The sequence below is a fragment of the Centruroides sculpturatus genome, unplaced genomic scaffold (genome assembly GCF_000671375.1).
Source record: "Centruroides sculpturatus isolate CEXI.00-Female unplaced genomic scaffold, Cexi_2.0 scaffold4, whole genome shotgun sequence".
In the NCBI taxonomy this organism is placed as follows: domain Eukaryota; kingdom Metazoa; phylum Arthropoda; class Arachnida; order Scorpiones; family Buthidae; genus Centruroides; species Centruroides sculpturatus.
The window spans coordinates 152,788-173,813 of record NW_019384444.1 but is presented as its reverse complement, the minus strand read 5'-3'; the positions used below and the strand labels follow the sequence as shown (position 1 = coordinate 173,813).

The window sequence follows — 21,026 nt, the reverse complement described above, 5'->3', positions numbered from 1 at the left end:
TTTGGAGTTCTTACTTGTAATACATTACATTTCATTTATGTTACATAAACTATATAAACCAGCATCCACAAATCTGATGTATATATCTAATAAACCAACAACTACCAATTATATCAATATAATCTGTTAGTAGTTGGATTATTTTATTTATGCTAATTTCTTTGCAAACATGGCTCAGAATGCAAGGTAGTGATGCTGGTAGCACTGACAAGCCAAAACCATAAATTACCTACTTTAGAGGAAAAAATTAAAATTTTACTTTTTGTGAGAAAAATCTGCTTCTGAAAATTTTTCAAAGTTATTTTTATGATTTACTATTAATAATCTTTATTTTCCTTATTTTATTTAAAAAATGTGTATGTATGCTAATACAGGAAATGTTTAATTATTAATAGGGTTTACTATTTTATATATGAATTTCCATTTACACAAAAATGGAATGTATTGGTCATATAAGGCGAGTATACTTTTAAGCTATAAGCTGGTCAACAATGATGGGAGAATAACAATTCATCAGTTGTTCAGGTTGTATTTTTCTTATCATTACAGAATCTATTTTTCAGTTTAATGATGAGCACAAACTGATAGAAGTGAAAAAATTTGATTTTACTTAAAATTGTATAAGTTTTATTGAACTATAAAAATTCTTTTATTTATTTACTTTTTTGTGAAGACTTTGTCATCATCAAATAATTTGAATGGTTATTCCTAATCCAAAATGCAAACTTTCAAGTTCCTGCTATTGCAGCAATGTAATAGCTATATGCAATTTGCTATATGCAATTTGCTCATGTAATAGCTATATATACTATATACTCAATGTAATAGCTATATGTACTAGCTATATGCAATTTGTTCAATATATATAATTGTGATGGAAAATGTCTTATATTGTGGATAACATTATTGAGTAAATTTTGTCAATGTTGTATTTGAGATATAATGTTATAATAGTTTTGATTTACATTCATGAAAGTCACTTACTTCTGATACTATGTCTGTTTAAAAGCAACTAAAGTACGCTGCAAAATGCAATTCTTTGTGTTAAGACTTATCAAATAACAAGATAAATAATTTTATGCTTGCCATCTAGTTTTTGAAAAAATTACTGATTTTAACAAATGATAATGACAAAAATAAAAATGGCACAGTTAACAGATTATTCTAAGAAAAATTTTAAATTGCTAAAATTCAATAGAAATGTATGTTCTACCAATAAAAAAATGGTTTACATAAAGCTGGAGATCATTATTATTATACTAGCAGATATGTGCAGTGTTGCCCAGGCAAAAAGTAGCAACGTTAAAATGAAAATCATATTAAGAGGTTGGTTACTTTAGCCTACCACTGTTATGCTTATCATGAAGTGTGAAATAAAATAAGAGAATGTAACAAAACTGAATAAAAATGAGAAAAATCTACTTTGAAAAAGAAACTAAAAATAAACTAACAGATTTTGACTAACCAAAGATTTGTGCCAGCATTGGTACAATTTACAGTTGAATATGAACTAATCAACCAACCAACCAATTTTTGTATAAAAAAAAAAAAAGACTAAATATGTAATTTAGCACCCTCAAAACCTCTAAAAACATTGTTCTCTCTGGTAACTTTGTATTATTATTTAATTTTCCTATTTGAATGCCATCATCCTGATGGTCAAATAGAAGGGGAGGATTGAAGTTAATTTGAGCAAAAATAGTTATTTACCACCACCTGAATGAGAGAGTGGTCCCAGAAAAGTTTCATTGCATTTGCTTAAACTGTTTCAAAGTGTGTAAAGAATGAACAAGTGAACATTATAGATATGAATATAAATCAGCTATTCTAATTATATTGATATAAGATAATCTTATATCAATGAAGGTATAATTAAATGAGCTGATTATTATTATGTAAAAGTTTACAAGTATTTGGAATTATCAAAATAATTTAAATGTATTTGAATGTTGCAAAATGAATTTTGTATATGCTTTTGCAACACAGTTGGAAAAAAAGAATACATTCTTGATCAGTGTCTGATTGGACAAAACTTGAAATCTTTAGAATAGATTCATTTCTGTATAATTTTCTAAATTAGTAGTAGTAATTGTCAAATACACAAAAGAAAATGTGAATTTTTAAAGTTTTGAAAAATATTTTAAAAGAATAATTAAATAATGAGATAAAAACAAGTGATCCACTCACTAAAAATAAATGAAAATATAAAAACTATCTATTGGCATTACTGGTAAATACAGTAATAACTACATTTAATCATTAGTTACTGAAAATTACCATTGAAACAGAAATACTGTAGTAGTTTTTATTTGCAGATATATGGAGTTCTTATGGGCTTGCCTCTTTTGGCTATTTTAACTGAATTAATTATGAGAGCCATAGAATTCATTGTTTCGATCCTTGCTTTATATACGTACCCCCTTCCATATCTGTGGTATGTGGATGAAGTGCTGCTAGCGTGGGATGGCTTGGAGGGCAAGTAAATAAATTTAAAAATTCTTGTCAGCCATTTTCTCAACCTTCTCATTTACTAAAGAGAAAGAAAAAGATCTCTTTCTTGGATTTACTTGTATTTGGAATGCCCATTGGATTTTACTTTTTTGTTTTTTGCAAATTTCTTGAACCACCTTACATTATCCCTTCCACTGCCTTCCAGCCCACCAGGTACAAAAATTTGGCCATTACAGTGCTTATACATAGGGCTTTTTTGTATCCATTCTCCCAACTGCTTGTGGATAAAGAGCTTGTCTACATTAAATTAGCAGTGTGCAGGGCTGGATATTCCTCACTTAGTTTAATTATTTGATCAATCAGGTAAAAAATGCTTTATTTCATAAGAAAGAACCATCTGTTCTCAGCCATCCTGTACCTAGGCCTCTCTTCTTTACATATATCCCGAGCCTTTAGAAAATTTGGGTATATACTACCACTAGCTCCCCAGCCCACATTGCATAGAATACTTTGCAATGATAGAGACATAGTTATGCTTGTTGAAAAGTCTGGAGTTTATACTTTATCTTACAAAATCCACTAACTGGGTCAAATTTATTATATATAGGTGCCACTACCAGAATGCTCCATGCCAGTCTAGCATCCTGAAGAAAAAGATAAGAATTACACCTCAATTCAATATTTCCAGCGAAGAAATTCAGTTCTCTAACGTTTGGCCACTACTTTATCAGCCCTCATCACAAACAGTAAAATGGAAAAACTGTTCTATAAATAGAATGCCATTGCATTCTAAGCTTAAAAGTTTTAAATACGCTTGAATACAGGCTGTGACACATCCTTATACAATGCATAGTTTAAGTCTAGATCAGGGGTGGCCAACAGTTTTGCCCCAGGCCGAATTGGAAAGAAAATTTTTTCCACGGGCCGAACCAGAGGCTGCCCTAGGAAGATTTTGAGGTGGTGCGAGATCTCATTGTGGTGTCACCCCGTAGAGACTAAATTGTACATAGAGATTACAGATACATTTTTCACATTATCGTGCTTTATCAACATTTTATGCTGTGCTTACAAGATTTGTAACGGAGAGTTAATTCTAAATGCACAGTGAGTTGTTTTTTCTTTTAGGTGTCAGAATTTTTCATCGGACTATTCGGACTTGAGTAGCTAATATTGAAGGATTGATTGGGGGCCACATAAATTCATTAGATGGACCAGATCCGGCCCACGGATCTTTTGTTGGCCATGCCTGGTCTAGATAGTATTTCCATGCATTTGGTACATGAATGACATCTGTGTTGATGCTGGCTCCACTTTTGTCCACCCTGTAGATCTCTACAGCTTCTAACTTTCTAATGTTTTAATACATGGCATGGTACGCCAGTGATCTGCGGATTTCCCCGTTGGGTCCAAGCTATGCTAATGCACAGGGCCTTTGACTGGCAAAACATTAGAAGCTGTAGAGATCTACAGGGCAGACAAGAGTGGAGCCTGCATCAACATGGATGCCATTCATGTACCAAATGCATGGAAATACTATCTAGACCACGGGTTCCCAACCTATGGGTCGCGACGGGCTTTCNGGGGTAAGTAATCCTACAATTTTTTGTTTATAGCATAGTTTATACAGATTATTCCCAAAAAAATATACGTATTTTGGAAATGTTGAGTCGAATTAGTCTAGGAATCGATTAATCTTATGAAAGAAAACCTTTCAAACAGCCTTAGTCCATAAACTTCACACGTGTTGGGCTGTGATTGGCAAGGTCTCCTAAAACATCAATTTCATAAAAAACGGAATGTATCTACCGTGTTATAGGGGGGTCGACTGTATTTTTTAAAAATTAAAATAAGTGTAATCTAGGTACGCTATTCCGTCACAGTTGGTTGAATCATGTGTTGAGAGTTTGAGAGGAATAAATTAAATGTTGAGAATGACATGAGGTTGGCGCTAACAAAAACTTGCCTGCAAATTTTAAGGCTGGTTAATAACATACAATTTCAACTATCACATTAAATTATTAGACATAATTTAAACTAAAATTAAAAAAAACAACGAAATTAGTTTTTTAGTATAATTACCTTATTAAAAATGTCTTTTTCAATAGTATCAGGGTCGCGAGTCACTTGGCTTATATAAAAAGGGGTCGCCACTGTTGGTGTAGAGAATTCAAAAACAGATCAAACATGGAAAAATAGCATCACTCTAAATAGCAATTGTGTTGAAAACCTGAATATATATGATTAAAATAGTGATAAAATCATTTATTTTAAACTGGTCACATCAGTTTGGAAAGAAGTAGAATAATTTCATTAAAAAATTGAGACCTTATCTATCAACCCTCACACAGGAATTTTGTATTAAGAAAATTTGTTTTACGAGGCATTGTATATAAAAACAATATCCTCTCCTCGTTTCTGCATCCAAGAACATGCAAATTTTTTATTTTAGGGCTACTAGACCATGTTAAAAGAATCCCTTTTGAGACAAAGTTTTTTACAACCTTGTTTTAAACCGTTTTTCAAAACAAATCTGTCCTTTAATACAAGCAATTTCACTGTTTCTTAAATTTATAGCACAAGCTTGAAGATATTTGATATGCAAAATGCTATTGAAACACATACTCTTTTATTAAAATAAATTTGTTTTTTTTTAAATTTTAACATTAAATAATCCATTTGTGCTTTTGTCGTCATTAATTTAAATAAATGATAATTAATTTAAATGAGATTCTCTTAGAATGAGTTTTGGTATGTTCTGCAGGTAACTTCTTTTGAGTCATACTGTGGTGGACTTCCTGCACCCGAGAATTCCGACAATCCTCTCAGATACAAATTTAGGTAAGTGCAATTTGTAATTTGAAATAATTTATTATATTTAGCAAAATTACATTTTTCTCTCACAGCTGGAATCCAAAAGGTGTTCTGATGAACACACTGTCATTGGCAAGATATATTAAAGACGACCAGGTACATCGAGACTTTGAGTCGGTTCTTGATTTTTGTGATAATTTATTAATTTTGGATTTCATTTTAAAACAGTTAGTAGAGATTTCTGCCGGCGGTGCACTGATGGATTCTGTTAAAGACATAAACTTTTTGCCGGGATTCAACCTGGAAGGTTTTCCAAACAGAGATTCGACAGTTTATAAAGATATATATGGTATTAATAACGCTCACACAGTCCTGAGGGGAACTCTTCGATATAGGGTAAATATTTTATACTAAAAATCTTCCCAAAATCTTGTTAATTAATTGGAAACTTCATTTTCATATTGAGTCAGACTTAATAAGGAATTTGTTCTTAAATAAATACTATATTTTGACAGATTTTAATCACAATAAACTTGCATGTTATATGATAAATAACAGTTGAAAGTTTAAGTTATGAAAATATCTAGAATTTGGAATTCACATCTATTTAGCCTTATAGCAGTCAACAATAGACATAAAATTTAATAAAATATTAAGCAATATCCATAACTTGACTTCTGTGGAATTTAGAATTTACCGTCTGTTCGATCTGCAGCCAAACAGCTCCATATCGGAGCATTCGAGTTGTTAGGTGCCATGGTCCCGATAATTGATGCATGCACATATGCACAATCGAATGACATTAGAATTAGAAATAAAATTATAACCTTTACAATATTCTGAAATGGGATGCAAACAATGTGACTAGGAGGAGTGTTCCAGAATGCATGATATTGGTTAACATCTAAGTTGGCAGTGTGTAGTTTTGGACAATTTCCCTTTCTTGGGCTTGACAAATGGTTTTTTTGTCAAATACTCTAGAATAATCAAAGCTTTAAGCATAGTAAAGTTATAACAGTTTTAATATGTACCAAGTGAAATCTTATTACAGACTGGCACTGGTCTATAAATCATGGTTTAAAATATAATAAATTTCAAAATAAGACATCATCATTCCATTAAAAAACACAAAAATTTTATACTTTTTACTAAATTAGTGTTACTCAATATTATATTTCTCATTTCAAGGGATATTGTGAGGTAATCAAAGGACTTCTAAAAATAGGATTAATAAATAATGAGCCCCATCCCTGCCTGCATCCCAGAGGTCCTGAAATTACGTGGGTGAGATGGAATTTTTCTTTAATCTCTGTTGTTTTACAATTAAATACTTACAAATGTGTATTAAATGATCGTAGAAACAATTCATGTGTACTCTGCTCGGTCAGCAAGATAACATTCTCACTTCAAATCTGAAAAACCTTCTGTTCGAACAATTGAATAAATCTGAGTACCAAGTGGAAGCCATAGAAAAGTAAGATTTTTACATACGTTAGGATTAAGTTTTCATATGTTGTCTGATCGTATTTATCGTTTTCAGATTAGGTCTCTTGGAAGAAGAACCATTGGTAAAATTATCGACTCCTTTGGATACATTGACGCATTTCTTAAGCAATAAACTTGCTTATCGTATGCATAATTTCATTTTCTTTATTTGATGTAACAAAAAGTTGCCCATTCTTGCTTTAGCTCATGATTGATATTACTTTTCAGAACCCAACGAAAGAGATTGTATTATCTTGAGGCACAATGTAGAAATCCAGTGGCCAGATAGTAAAAAGGTTTGTATTGTCGTCTGTATCGATTTGAAATTGCTTTCTTTAATTGCATTATTACTTTAGGAACTGAGACAGATCAACCTCGTCGTGTATGGAGACGTCGGCGGATATTCGGCCATGGCAAAAACTGTTGGTTATCCCACCGCCATAGCAACCAAAATGGTGTTGGAAGGTAGATATCTATTTTGATCCCATGAAATAATTAGAATATCTGCATTCTTTGTTAATGGCATTGTTTTTATTATTAGGAGAAATTCAAAAGAAAGGAATGCAAGTGCCCATGACACAAGACATATACAAACCCATGTTAAGAAGGCTAAAACAGGAAGGTATTGTAGCTGTTGAAAAAACACTTAAATTGTAAATTTCGAATTACATCGGCGTCGATAAAAATCAATCTTTATGAAAGCCCTCTTTTGAATGTCAAAAATTACCACAGCCCCGACAATATTGCCAGTGACAATTGGATATTTTTGTATATACAACTGGAATAATGATTGTGACTTCAGAATAAAATTCTTTTTATTACTAATATGGTTATGTAAATAGCATTTAGTTTGTTGCAATAAATTTTGATTTGCAGAAAGAAACACTTTGAAAAATAACTTTTAATAACTTGGTCAAAACTTTGATACACGAGTGGTATCTTATAAGTGATAAAATGAGCTTGCATTGTGCTGTTTCTCTTAATATTTTTGGTGTTTGTTAACAATTGACAAATTTCCTGCAATTTTTCGTTGTCGACAGCTTTTGGGATGCCTCATATGTTTTGTATCCTTTAGTTTAAAAAGTTCCATTTGAAAAATTTCAAATCACATTTTAATGTTTGTATGGCATTGTATAAACATTTTCCTAAACTCAAAGCATAATATACCTGATATGATTGATTTAAACAGATGTTAAATTTTACAATCAATTAATTAATTAAACCACATTTATTATAGGTAAACTTTACTTTTTTCATTCAATCCAAAGAGATAGCATGACATCGGGGTCAACAAGGTTATAGTGCACCCCAACGACTGATGTGTGCCAAGCATAAGGAGCAGTACTCAAAATTAAACAAGAAAATTGAGGTTGAAAATTGCAAATCACTTAAACTTAAAACCTTTAGAATTTCTATTATTTGTAGAGTGGCTGGTAGCATCATAATCATGAAGTTGGTGTTTCAAATCTTGTTGGTTTTAATAAATTTTTTATCTATTAAAAACATTAAACATAATTTTTAAAAGCCATCTTCCTAAATTTAATTGAGTGTAAAAAATTATGTAAAAAGGTCTGTTGTATATGTACAAGGTGGTCTATTTTAATCAAACCACTGAAATAATTCAAAAAACCAAAAATGTTAGTCCCATCTTGTGTCCCTTTAAAGCCTATCAAGTTTTATAATAGAAGGTGCTACAAGTGGTGAAAATGAGGTCAATTCCACATTCTTAAAAGGAAACCCTTATTTATTTATTGCACATATACAATTCTATGTCAAAAACATTTTTTTAAAGTTGCACTTACCAGAAGTTATGAGCTTTTAAAGTCTTAGGTGGTCGCCGTATGGGGCACACGTGAATCTATAGATATCTATGAAGGTTGCTGAAAAAAAAAAGGAAGAAAAATGGTTAAAAAATTACTAGAAAACTATTATTTGGTGGAATCAAAGTCAATATTTCCTCTTTATCACACACTTGATGGCTTATACAAAAACTAGTGCCACAGTGTGTTAAAGTTCATTATTTGTAAAAAAAAGTTTTAGATAAAAATTAATTTTTGATGCAGAATACAGTAGACCCCCCATAATACGGAAGATAATTCCGTGTTGTATGAGTCACTTAGATTTTACAAATATGTGTACCGGGCTGTGAACGGCTCACGTATTTGTAAAATCTAAGTGACTCGTATTTGTATGCAATAAAAAATGAGGGTTCCCATTTAAGAAAATGAAGTTAACACTGCAATTTGTGAAAATGAAACCATTATGATGAAATCAATAGACTTCACGGGGTTTTCTAAGTTAGCATTTTCATTTAGTAGGATGCATATTTTCTGATTTATTTCAGCGGATTGATTAAAATAGATCAGGTATTTGTGCTTGTGTGTCTGTATAATATTGAAAAGAGTCAATGACGGAAAAAATTTTTCTTAAAATATAAGAAAAAGGTTGGGTCTACAGTGATGCCTTACTAATTTTTGAAATAAATATAAACAACTGATTTTTGATTACGGCAAAATGATTACCAGATTATTAATAATTAAATAGTAGCCATGTTATAGCTGGATATAATCTGGCAGATTCCCTAGTCAATTATTTAAAAAAATTCAGCCAGAGATGTTTGCTAACATCCTGTATAAGATCTATAAATTCTTAAAAGTTTCTATTTTTGTGACCTAAATTGAGTAGAAAAATTTATATAATACTATTAATAAAAACAGTAGAAAAGTTATTTTTCAGTTACTTTTTACTTGCCTTTTCTATTTTTAATAAAAAATTTTCTGAACCATGCTGATGTGCCTTTTTATTATATGTAGTTTGTTCATTCAAATCTTATTGAACATGATTAAAACAAAAATATTTATTTTTCTTAAAAGGGAGAGGGAAAAAATGCATTGGTATATAACAAATCATCATCATCAAAATCAAATTTGGAATGAAAACATTTAAACATTTTGGAATGACATAATTACAAAAAATACAATCTGGGATAAAAATATCTTTGGTTCTGCAAAATTTCAGCTTGGCTATACAAATATAAAAATACTCCAAATCGTCTCAGCAGATTTTCAAGGATCTTCGATAATGTTTGCTGATTTAAAACGGAATTTTTCTTCTAAAAATCCTGGAATCTAAAAACAAAACAACAGTTCATAATTTTTTCTTTATATTTGAAAAGAAAGATGAAAAAGAGGATATCTACTTCGGGTTTTGGACGATGAGTGTCAACGGCTTCAATAGGCACTTTAAAATCTTCCAAATCGCATCCATATGCCACTGGTGTTAATTTAAAAACTGTGTGAAGAGGTACTTCCAAATAAGGTAATTCCTCTGAAAAAAAAAAAAAAAACATGTTTTAAAATAAACAACACTTAAAAATCTGTCGTTCACTTGTATATCTGTCTTCTAATATTCAATGAATCTAGTTTGATTAGAATTATATTTCTACCTTTCGAAATAGCAATAATATATACTTTATCTATAAGATAATTAGAGAATACTGATTAGGAAAAATAAAAATTCCATAACAGTAGTATATTTATTAGCATTTCCAAAATTAGAATTCATGGACCCATAGAGGCCTTTAATTCAGCATACAGTGTACACAAAACATTCACATGTGTTTACTTTCCCAAAAATATAATAATAAAATCACAATATCTTTCATTACAGAACATTACTAATTTTCAGTTTCTTTCCTTCATAGAGTGCATTCAATCTTTACCGTTAATTCATGTATACAAATGTGTGCATAAGAATCATTTATATGCAGAGCTAATGAAAAGCAGCTTACATACTGAAGCAAACCTTTCATGCAATAAGGGGTAGGTAAAGCTGAACTTTATGGCCCTGAACCTTATTTATTGCACCTTTTCAAGTGCTTTATAATATTATTATTATTCCCAGTAACAAATTGTTAAAATTAAATATGTGTCTACAGATTTAGAGAGCTTTGAAAGTAAAAAAAAAAGTGGAAATTATTGTTATTTATTACTGTACGTGTCATTGAGAATTCTATAATTATTGTTCAAATTTTAATATTAATAAAATATATTCAGGTATGAAAATTATTAAAATATACTTTAGATTTAAAGAATAAAAGAAAAAATATGGAAAATATACTCTATAAAATACATCCAGTCTTTTTCATTCCTCTCTCTAACTTATCAATTATTTATTATGTTTTCCTTTCATTCAATTCCTTTTACAAATCTGTCAAACAGAATCTTTATTAGAAAGAAAATAATTAATTAATTGAAAACATTAACATATTTTCTGTGAATGATCATTCACAAACTGATTGAACTAAATGTAAATGTGAATGTGATTTAGACAATTCCAATGGATTATTTTCTTACTAGTTGAGTCGATTTTACTTGGCTAGTTANTATTGTTTATAGACAAAACTGTCCTATGATGTGTAATAACATACTGATGAGAATCGGAAGATCATAACGCTTTTATGAGAAAAATAAAACAACATAAAGTAATGATTTTAAAGTCTTTTAATACCAGTTTACGATTATTTTAACATTCTCAACTTTTTATCCAAGATGAAAGTGAAAAAGATAACTACAAAGTTTTATCAAAATTTAATATTTTTAAGAAGTTCAATACCTGAATTTGGTAAATACAAAAAGTTAATAATAATTTTTCTTAATATTTTTTAATAAATTTTTTATCTATTAAAAACATTAAACATAATTTTTAAAAGCCATCTTCCTAAATTTAATTGAGTGTAAAAAATTATGTAAAAAGGTCTGTTGTATATGTACAAGGTGGTCTATTTTAATCAAACCACTGAAATAATTCAAAAAACCAAAAATGTTAGTCCCATCTTGTGTCCCTTTAAAGCCTATCAAGTTTTATAATAGAAGGTGCTACAAGTGGTGAAAATGAGGTCAATTCCACATTCTTAAAAGGAAACCCTTATTTATTTATTGCACATATACAATTCTATGTCAAAAACATTTTTTTAAAGTTGCACTTACCAGAAGTTATGAGCTTTTAAAGTCTTAGGTGGTCGCCGTATGGGGCACACGTGAATCTATAGATATCTATGAAGGTTGCTGAAAAAAAAAAGGAAGAAAAATGGTTAAAAAATTACTAGAAAACTATTATTTGGTGGAATCAAAGTCAATATTTCCTCTTTATCACACACTTGATGGCTTATACAAAAACTAGTGCCACAGTGTGTTAAAGTTCATTATTTGTAAAAAAAAGTTTTAGATAAAAATTTATTTTTGATGCAGAATACAGTAGACCCCCCATAATACGGAAGATAATTCCGTGTTGTATGAGTCACTTAGATTTTACAAATATGTGTACCGGGCTGTGAACGGCTCACGTATTTGTAAAATCTAAGTGACTCGTATTTGTATGCAATAAAAAATGAGGGTTCCCATTTAAGAAAATGAAGTTAACACTGCAATTTGTGAAAATGAAACCATTATGATGAAATCAATAGACTTCACGGGGTTTTCTAAGTTAGCATTTTCATTTAGTAGGATGCATATTTTCTGATTTATTTCAGCGGATTGATTAAAATAGATCAGGTATTTGTGCTTGTGTGTCTGTATAATATTGAAAAGAGTCAATGACGGAAAAAGTTTTTCTTAAAATATAAGAAAAAGGTTGGGTCTACAGTGATGCCTTACTAATTTTTGAAATAAATATAAACAACTGATTTTTGATTACGGCAAAATGATTACCAGATTATTAATAATTAAATAGTAGCCATGTTATAGCTGGATATAATCTGGCAGATTCCCTAGTCAATTATTTAAAAAAATTCAGCCAGAGATGTTTGCTAACATCCTGTATAAGATCTATAAATTCTTAAAAGTTTCTATTTTTGTGACCTAAATTGAGTAGAAAAATTTATATAATACTATTAATAAAAACAGTAGAAAAGTTATTTTTCAGTTACTTTTTACTTGCCTTTTCTATTTTTAATAAAAAATTTTCTGAACCATGCTGATGTGCCTTTTTATTATATGTAGTTTGTTCATTCAAATCTTATTGAACATGATTAAAACAAAAATATTTATTTTTCTTAAAAGGGAGAGGGAAAAAATGCATTGGTATATAACAAATCATCATCATCATCATCAAAATCAAATTTGGAATGAAAACATTTAAACATTTTGGAATGACATAATTACAAAAAATACAATCTGGGATAAAAATATCTTTGGTTCTGCAAAATTTCAGCTTGGCTATACAAATATAAAAATACTCCAAATCGTCTCAGCAGATTTTCAAGGATCTTCGATAATGTTTGCTGATTTAAAACGGAATTTTTCTTCTAAAAATCCTGGAATCTAAAAACAAAACAACAGTTCATAATTTTTTCTTTATATTTGAAAAGAAAGATGAAAAAGAGGATATCTACTTCGGGTTTTGGACGATGAGTGTCAACGGCTTCAATAGGCACTTTAAAATCTTCCAAATCGCATCCATATGCCACTGGTGTTAATTTAAAAACTGTGTGAAGAGGTACTTCCAAATAAGGTAATTCCTCTGAAAAAAAAAAAAAAAACATGTTTTAAAATAAACAACACTTAAAAATCTGTCGTTCACTTGTATATCTGTCTTCTAATATTCAATGAATCTAGTTTGATTAGAATTATATTTCTACCTTTCGAAATAGCAATAATATATACTTTATCTATAAGATAATTAGAGAATACTGATTAGGAAAAATAAAAATTCCATAACAGTAGTATATTTATTAGCATTTCCAAAATTAGAATTCATGGACCCATAGAGGCCTTTAATTCAGCATACAGTGTACACAAAACATTCACATGTGTTTACTTTCCCAAAAATATAATAATAAAATCACAATATCTTTCATTACAGAACATTACTAATTTTCAGTTTCTTTCCTTCATAGAGTGCATTCAATCTTTACCGTTAATTCATGTATACAAATGTGTGCATAAGAATCATTTATATGCAGAGCTAATGAAAAGCAGCTTACATACTGAAGCAAACCTTTCATGCAATAAGGGGTAGGTAAAGCTGAACTTTATGGCCCTGAACCTTATTTATTGCACCTTTTCAAGTGCTTTATAATATTATTATTATTCCCAGTAACAAATTGTTAAAATTAAATATGTGTCTACAGATTTAGAGAGCTTTGAAAGTAAAAAAAAAAAGTGGAAATTATTGTTATTTATTACTGTACGTGTCATTGAGAATTCTATAATTATTGTTCAAATTTTAATATTAATAAAATATATTCAGGTATGAAAATTATTAAAATATACTTTAGATTTAAAGAATAAAAGAAAAAATATGGAAAATATACTCTATAAAATACATCCAGTCTTTTTCATTCCTCTCTCTAACTTATCAATTATTTATTATGTTTTCCTTTCATTCAATTCCTTTTACAAATCTGTCAAACAGAATCTTTATTAGAAAGAAAATAATTAATTAATTGAAAACATTAACATATTTTCTGTGAATGATCATTCACAAACTGATTGAACTAAATGTAAATGTGAATGTGATTTAGACAATTCCAATGGATTATTTTCTTACTAGTTGAGTCGATTTTACTTGGCTAGTTAATTATTGAAGATATCTTAGGATTATATTAAGTATTAATTTGCTTTTTTAAAGAAAAATTATGCATTAGTTTATATTTTATCTGTAAAATTTGTAAATGACTTTCATAATTCTTGTATATTAATAATTGTATTTCTATCCTGAGAATCATGTCAAACATCTCCAGCTGGTAAGGCTGGAGATGACCAATTCTTCTCCAGCCTTACCAGCACTCTGTGTGAGAATTTTCAGTGCATTCTTCAAATTTTCTAATTGATGTAATAAGCGATTTACAATTATTTTATGTAAAAATCACATTGATTTAAAAATGTTCGCTTGTATAGACTCAAACTAGAGATCTCATAAAAATAAGTTAGAACCGCACTGTCGAGCCAAGCAGTTTTTAGTGAAAGATTCTTCAAAACTTGCTCTAGGTTTCTTGGAAATTTAAACTGATCTTGAAAACATTTGAGAAGTACACTTTTTGCTCAATAAAGGTTTATACTAAGATTTATCCATACAAATGGTTTTAGTGAAATTATAAGGACTATATCATAACCTTCCCTTGTAAGACCAGTGATTGATTGGATCTTGCCTGATTGGAACCAATGACTAGATCCTCCTGCCTGATTGGAAATTACAGAAATTGTAGATTGAGTAAGACAATTGAACTTATTATTTCCTATTGAAACTATACAGGGTTATTAGAAAGATGGAACAGTATTTTGGATTTTTATTTCAACCTTTTTCTATGTAAGGGACGCATTTCAAAACCTTTGAACTGACGTGGGCTGCATAAAAGAGAAAAGAGGGAAAAAAATGTTGGTAAATCACAATTATTTATTCATATATAATTATAAATTAGCATAGGTATACTTAATTTAGCTTCTGGAATTGGCATAAATGGAATATATTGGAAATATTTCATTAAATATTAGTCACTGCTAGCTTTAAATTAGTGTTGATGTTTCTGTTAGTTGGTTTTTTGTTTTAATTTTTACTAAATTCATTGTGGAAAATTATTTACATACATAAGTTGTAGAAAATAACATTTGAATTTGTGCTGCATACTTCCTTAAGCTGAGAAATTGATATATTTATTCATATTTTACGCTGGCCACAAAAAATATTACTGCGGGCCGCGGGCAGCCCATCCCTGGCTGTAAGGGATGGAAACATAGTCTACACATCACTGGATGGATAGAGGAAGGTTTTAAATTTTAAAAGCCTGCCTAGAAGTTCTATTCACTGTTTCTTGCTTACACACACACAGATATATATATGTGATATATATATCACTTCTCACTTTATCACCCTATAAAACAGAATCTCATTAATTTTAATATTAAGTTTTGCTTGTTATTCCATAAGACTACAGTAATACCTCGAGTTATGCTACCCTGACTTACGCGAACTCGGAGTTATGTGATTTTCAAATCTCGTAGATTCGTCTTTTGTTTGAGCGCCATGCAACTATTGATTACTCACTCCCCCCACACTATTGTTCAGCTTACATGTTCGGATGTGTCGCGCAGAATTCGACACATAGCTACAATTTATTTTGTGTTATTTATTTCTGTGTTTGTTATATCTACGGAGACTTAAAAGACTATGTGGTGATTTCTTGTAACCGTGAACAAATCAAAACACGAGATAAGACTAACGAGAACATTTATTAGCTTACATACATCCGACTTGGATTTTACACAAATTGCGAACTTACACGACTTCGACTTACGCAGTTATCTCTCGGTCCCACCTATCGCATAAGTTCGGGGTATTACTGTACTTACTATGAATCTTCTATGAATCTTTATATAATATCTATTTAATTTAATCTTACTTAATGAAGTGTATTGATATTATAATCAGTTTATATGACAGATTAAACGTTGAATGGAAACAGTAGTAATCAGCAATTTTATTCTGACATTTTCAGGACAGTTCAGGATAAGCACTTAAAAATAGCATGAAAGTTAATTATGATTAAAAATTTTGATGATTTCAGTACTGTATATAGTTCTGAATAAAATTAAGAGATTAAATTAATATATAAAAATAAGTATTATTATATGCATGAATTCAAATTAGTATGATGATAAATTATTAGATATACGAGGTCTGTTCTTTTTTCAAGCTCTGATGGTCCTCAAAAAAAGACAAGTGTAAATAACAAAATGAATTTATTACCAAAAGTTAGGTACAAACATGGTTACCTTTCAACATAATCACTGTGAAGATTGAGACATTTATCATATATATCTCTGGATGAGTTTTTCCATCCCCTTGTCATAGAATGTTGCTGCCAGTGAATTGAGATGGCCTAAACAATGTTGTTTTTTTTGGAGATCATCATTAGTTCATTAGTTTCAAACCTCTGCCCTGCTAGGCACGTTTTCAGTTCAGGAAAGAGATGAAGTCTTCACACATTAAAAAGTTTTAAGCTGGGTGGAAGTCTGAAAGGTGGAAGTCTTCACCACCTTTAAACACCCAGCGTACAGCCCTGATTTAGCACCGAGCGATTTCCACCTCTTTCCCGAAAAGGAAAAGTGGCTAGGAAGGCAGAGGTTTGAGACTAACGACGATCTTCAAAAAAACGTTAGGGCTCATATCAAGTTATTGGCGGCAACATTCTATGACAAGGGGATGGAAAAACTCATCCACAGATATGATAAATGCCTCAATCTTCACAGTGACTATGTCAAAAAGTAACCATGTTTGTACCTAACTTTTGGTAATAAATTCATTATGTTATTTACAATTGTCTTTTTTTTTTATGGACCATCGGAGCTTGAAAAAAAAAACAGCCTACGTAAAAAGTTAATTTATTTTTCATAAAATTGTGTATGTAGAAGAAACAAATTTTAATGGTTGTTTTGGAATTTTATATTGGCCTAATAATTTTTTCACTTTTAAACAAAATAAGAAATTGGAATTATTTATATAATAAGTGTGCGCGCCTGTCTAATATGCAGAATATTGTAGGCTATATCTCAATGGATTTTCCCTCCCTATGGCTGCCTCACTTAGCTTTGAAATTTATTTAATCCTCTGTCAAACCAATATCTGGTCATAAAAATACCAGAGAAAAAGGTACAGGAGCTCACTTTCACCTACTTAAACAATTTGACTATACACTTAGAGTTTTGCACAGATTCTATAGTTTTCTTTCAATCATGGGGTCAGTCTTTGGCCAGTATAAATAATAAATTTTAGTAAATAATTAATGTGAATTTATATCTATTGTATATCATCATTTTTTGTTTTTGTGAGAATTCTGATGTTCTGTTACTGCTTATGAGATGGAGTTGAAGTTGGTAATGTTGGTGTAATGACATTTTTTACTATTGTTTGCAATTTTTATAAACTTTTATAATTAATGCTTCAAAAATGCATCCAAAACATAATATTGGGTTGTTCAGAAAGTAAGTTCGCTTTTTTTTGTGGAAAAAAAAACAATATTTTTATAATAAATAAATATTTTATTGAATTATATATCAACCATTTTGGTCAAAATACCTGTTGTCATTGTTTCTGGTAGTAGCATGATTTCACATTCATAAAAGTTTTGATCGCTGCTTACAAAAAACCGATCCAAGTGATTTTTGACATTGTCATTTCAAGTAAATGTCTTACAGTTAAAAAAAAATTTGTATAGACCGGAACAAGTAATAATCTGAGTGTGCTCGATCTGGCGAATATGGTTGGTGTGAAAACACCTCCGTCTAAGTTATAACAGTTTCTGACCAGTTACCAAACTTGTGTGAAATTTGACATTATCGTGGTAAAACACTACACCTGTTTTGATCAAGTCTGGCTGCCTTTTCTGTTTGATGATATTACTCAATTTGTTTACTCGATGGCAGTACACTTTCGAATCAATTGTTAAATTGTCTGGTAAAATCTCCAAAAAAAAATTTCCTTAAAATCCCACCAAAGAGAGCATCTCTCTTTAAGAACATGTGGAACTCATATATTAAGCTTTGAAACGAAACCAAGTTGTTTCAAGTGGTCATAAACAGTTGAATTGGACAAATTTAATCTGTTAGTGATTTCTCTTGTTGTTATTTGGCGGTTTGCTTCAATCAATGCCTTTATTTTGTCTTTATCAACTTTAACTGGCCTTCCAGAACATGGTGCATCTTCAATATCGAAATTGCCAGTACGAAATTTTGCAAACCACTTTTGGCACTGTCATTCTGTCAATACATCTTCTCCATACACGTCACAATTTTTTTCTTGCTTGAACAACATTGTTACCTTTTCGGTAATAAAAGAGCAAAATATGCAGAAAATTCTGCTTTCAATCTTCCATATTTGATGGGACACAAAAAATAAACAATTGCACGAAATCAAACAAAATTTTTTACAAATAAGCCTTAAAATGCTAGCTGTTAAAATATATAATGATAATATGGTTTAGAATGAAAATGGTGGAAAAAATACGACTAATCCCTCTAATGGTAAAAAAAAAAACGAACTTACTTTCTGAACAACCTAATAGTAAATCTAGAAGTGGAGATAAATACAAGAAGTTTGCTCTATTACCATGGAAACTAAACTTGAAATTATAAAACTAAGTGCATTGGGTAAAAAAAACTGCATTTGAAACACTCACTGCTAACTAGTAAATGCAAGCAGGTAAATGAGCGTAACGTATTCTATTAAGTACATTGAAGGATCAAACACTAAAATATATGATTATTCTATGTACAAATGAACTTTTTAGGACAAAACCTCAGAAACCTAACCTGTTCTTAAGTAGGGGAGCACCTGTATTAACTATATTACTCTTTTTACTGCAGCAGCTATTGGTCATATGCCCACTGTCTCAAATGCTTGAAGATATGTATTTTGGAATAGCTTTACTTATTATTTTTTTTAGAATAAACATTATTATTATTGTTATTCTTTTGGTTTTGTTTTTTTATACCAGGTAGAAAATATTTGATTATTTATTTATGTTTCAAAATTAAAGTTTATATTATTTAATTACTTTCTGTATCTTCATTAGAGTTCCCAAAATTGCAGGAGTTTATAAACTCCTGAAGTTTTGTTTTTTTTGATATAACCTGTGCAATGTATTAACAACAGTGCTGTTAAAATCTTGGTCATGATATTTTGTACAATTTTTTAATATTTTTCTAATTTTGAAAACAATCAAGTAATTACTAATTAAATAATTTAACACATTACATCTATTAATATATTCATATTCAATCTTTTTGTAAATAGAAATTGAGAAAAGCTGAAGAAATTAAAATTAAACTTACATTTAACTTGTAATCTGTGGAGGTCTAAATTTACACACAGTAGAACTCTGATTATCTGAATTGATTTGCTCTGCAGACGATTCGGATAAACAAAATTTCAGATAAATGGATTAACACATAAAGAATGAAATTAGAGGGTAACAGCACAGTATTGTATTTATTTATAATTAATGTGCAAGTAGCATCCTACTTATCATTTGGATCTGTTATAGCAAATAGGAATCACTGAGCATGTTATTGCATAACATAAGAGGATTGCAGTGTGATGTAAGTGGTGGTTTGGATAACTGGATATTCAGTTAAGTGACATTTGGATAATCGGAGTTCTACCTTCACGTCAATAAGAACCTGAACTGATAAGAATGTACTCACTAAATTTATTTTCTGCATTCATTATTTCTCAATTAAGAGCAATAAACTTACAAATATTATAGAAATCCTTAACTTTTCCCTAAAATTATTTTTTTTATTGTAATAAAATACATATATTTAACGTAAGTGTATATAAAAATATACTTTTAGTATCAATAAAGTATTAATGTTTTGTAAAAAATATATAATAATACGAAATATTCTTGTTTTAATTGTTATTAAAATAAAATAAAAGTATAAAATTTCATAACTTGCAACAAAGTTTTATTTTATTCATCATTTTTCAATCTGAATCTATTTTAAAAAAATACTAATGTTTATAATGAATAAAAATATAAGTATAAATTAAATAACTTACATTTGTAATCCAACTAATTCAGTGTTTAAAGCATTCCAACTCTGATGATACTTTAATAGTAAATAAAAAATCATCTGAATTAATTGCAGTCTTAAATCTTCACGAATGAATATTGGATGTGGAACACTTAAAAGACCGAAGTACTCGGATTACAAATGTAAATTATTTAATTAATGTTACTTCTGATCCAGACAATTATTAGTTATTAAAAATATTAATATTTGTACTAGCTATATGTATAAATTTTTAGTTTAATGAAAGAAAAAATTCTTATTAAATTAAAAATTTACTTTATAGTCATCAGCATAAGATTGTAAATTAAATTTTTTTGGTTCAATTATGCTCATTGTGTTAATTTAAAAATTTACCTCAGCCATTAATATTTTTGAGTACATGTAAAAATCAAGATTTAATTTACCAGTATAAAACATAATTTGAGTGACAGAATTACATTTTAATATAGTGAAATTTAAAATATTGCAATTATTTTTACTTATTCTAAATGTATTTTAAATAAATTTATTAAAATTTTGTGTTTGTTTTTTATTTTAAATAAAAATATAATATTCTCATATTACACAAACTGTGATTCTGGCATACTAAGTTTAACCATAATCACAATGGGCAGGGCCATGATTTTTTCAATTGTCCGGATCAAATTCTGGGTCCCCAGAGTTGTAGGATGCAATCCTAATACTAAATTTACACGAGGACAGTTAACC

General features: G+C 29.6%; 2 protein-coding genes across 3 annotated transcripts in view; one reads left to right on the top strand and one right to left on the bottom strand.

Annotated features, from left to right (window-relative positions):
• Positions 1-4,992: 4,992 nt before the first annotated feature.
• Positions 4,993-7,652, top strand: LOC111620285 (alpha-aminoadipic semialdehyde synthase, mitochondrial-like). Its single transcript, XM_023362183.1, has 9 exons — positions 4,993-5,289; positions 5,355-5,418; positions 5,491-5,658; positions 6,451-6,546; positions 6,621-6,736; positions 6,803-6,891; positions 6,976-7,043; positions 7,104-7,212; positions 7,289-7,652. The coding sequence occupies exons 2-9, from the start codon at positions 5,377-5,379 to the stop codon at positions 7,402-7,404; spliced, it is 804 nt and encodes a 267-aa protein (XP_023217951.1). The 5' UTR covers positions 4,993-5,289; positions 5,355-5,376; the 3' UTR covers positions 7,405-7,652.
• Positions 7,653-12,784: 5,132 nt separating this feature from the next.
• Positions 12,785-21,026, bottom strand: part of LOC111620284 (6-phosphofructo-2-kinase/fructose-2,6-bisphosphatase-like) — an 85,199-nt gene continuing 76,957 nt past the window's right edge. For both annotated transcript variants that reach the window (XM_023362182.1, XM_023362180.1), the window contains exons 13-14: positions 13,139-13,266; positions 12,785-13,067 (exon numbers count right to left, since the gene is read on the bottom strand). In XM_023362182.1, the coding sequence (XP_023217950.1) occupies positions 13,005-13,067; positions 13,139-13,266 (191 nt within the window). In that variant the 3' untranslated portion in view covers positions 12,785-13,004. The remainder of the gene's footprint in view (positions 13,068-13,138; positions 13,267-21,026) is intronic.

What these genes read in the sequence shown, in the direction of transcription:
- LOC111620285 (XM_023362183.1), top strand. Translation starts at nt 5,377, where the DNA reads ATGAACACACTGTCATTGGCAAGATATATTAAAGACGACCAG. An exon ending in GAGGTCCTGAAATTACGTGG is followed by an intron (nt 6,547 to 6,620) that starts GTGAGATGGAAT and finishes AAATGATCGTAG; the next exon opens with AAACAATTCATGTGTACTCT. An exon ending in AACCAAAATGGTGTTGGAAG is followed by an intron (nt 7,213 to 7,288) that starts GTAGATATCTAT and finishes TTTTATTATTAG; the next exon opens with GAGAAATTCAAAAGAAAGGA.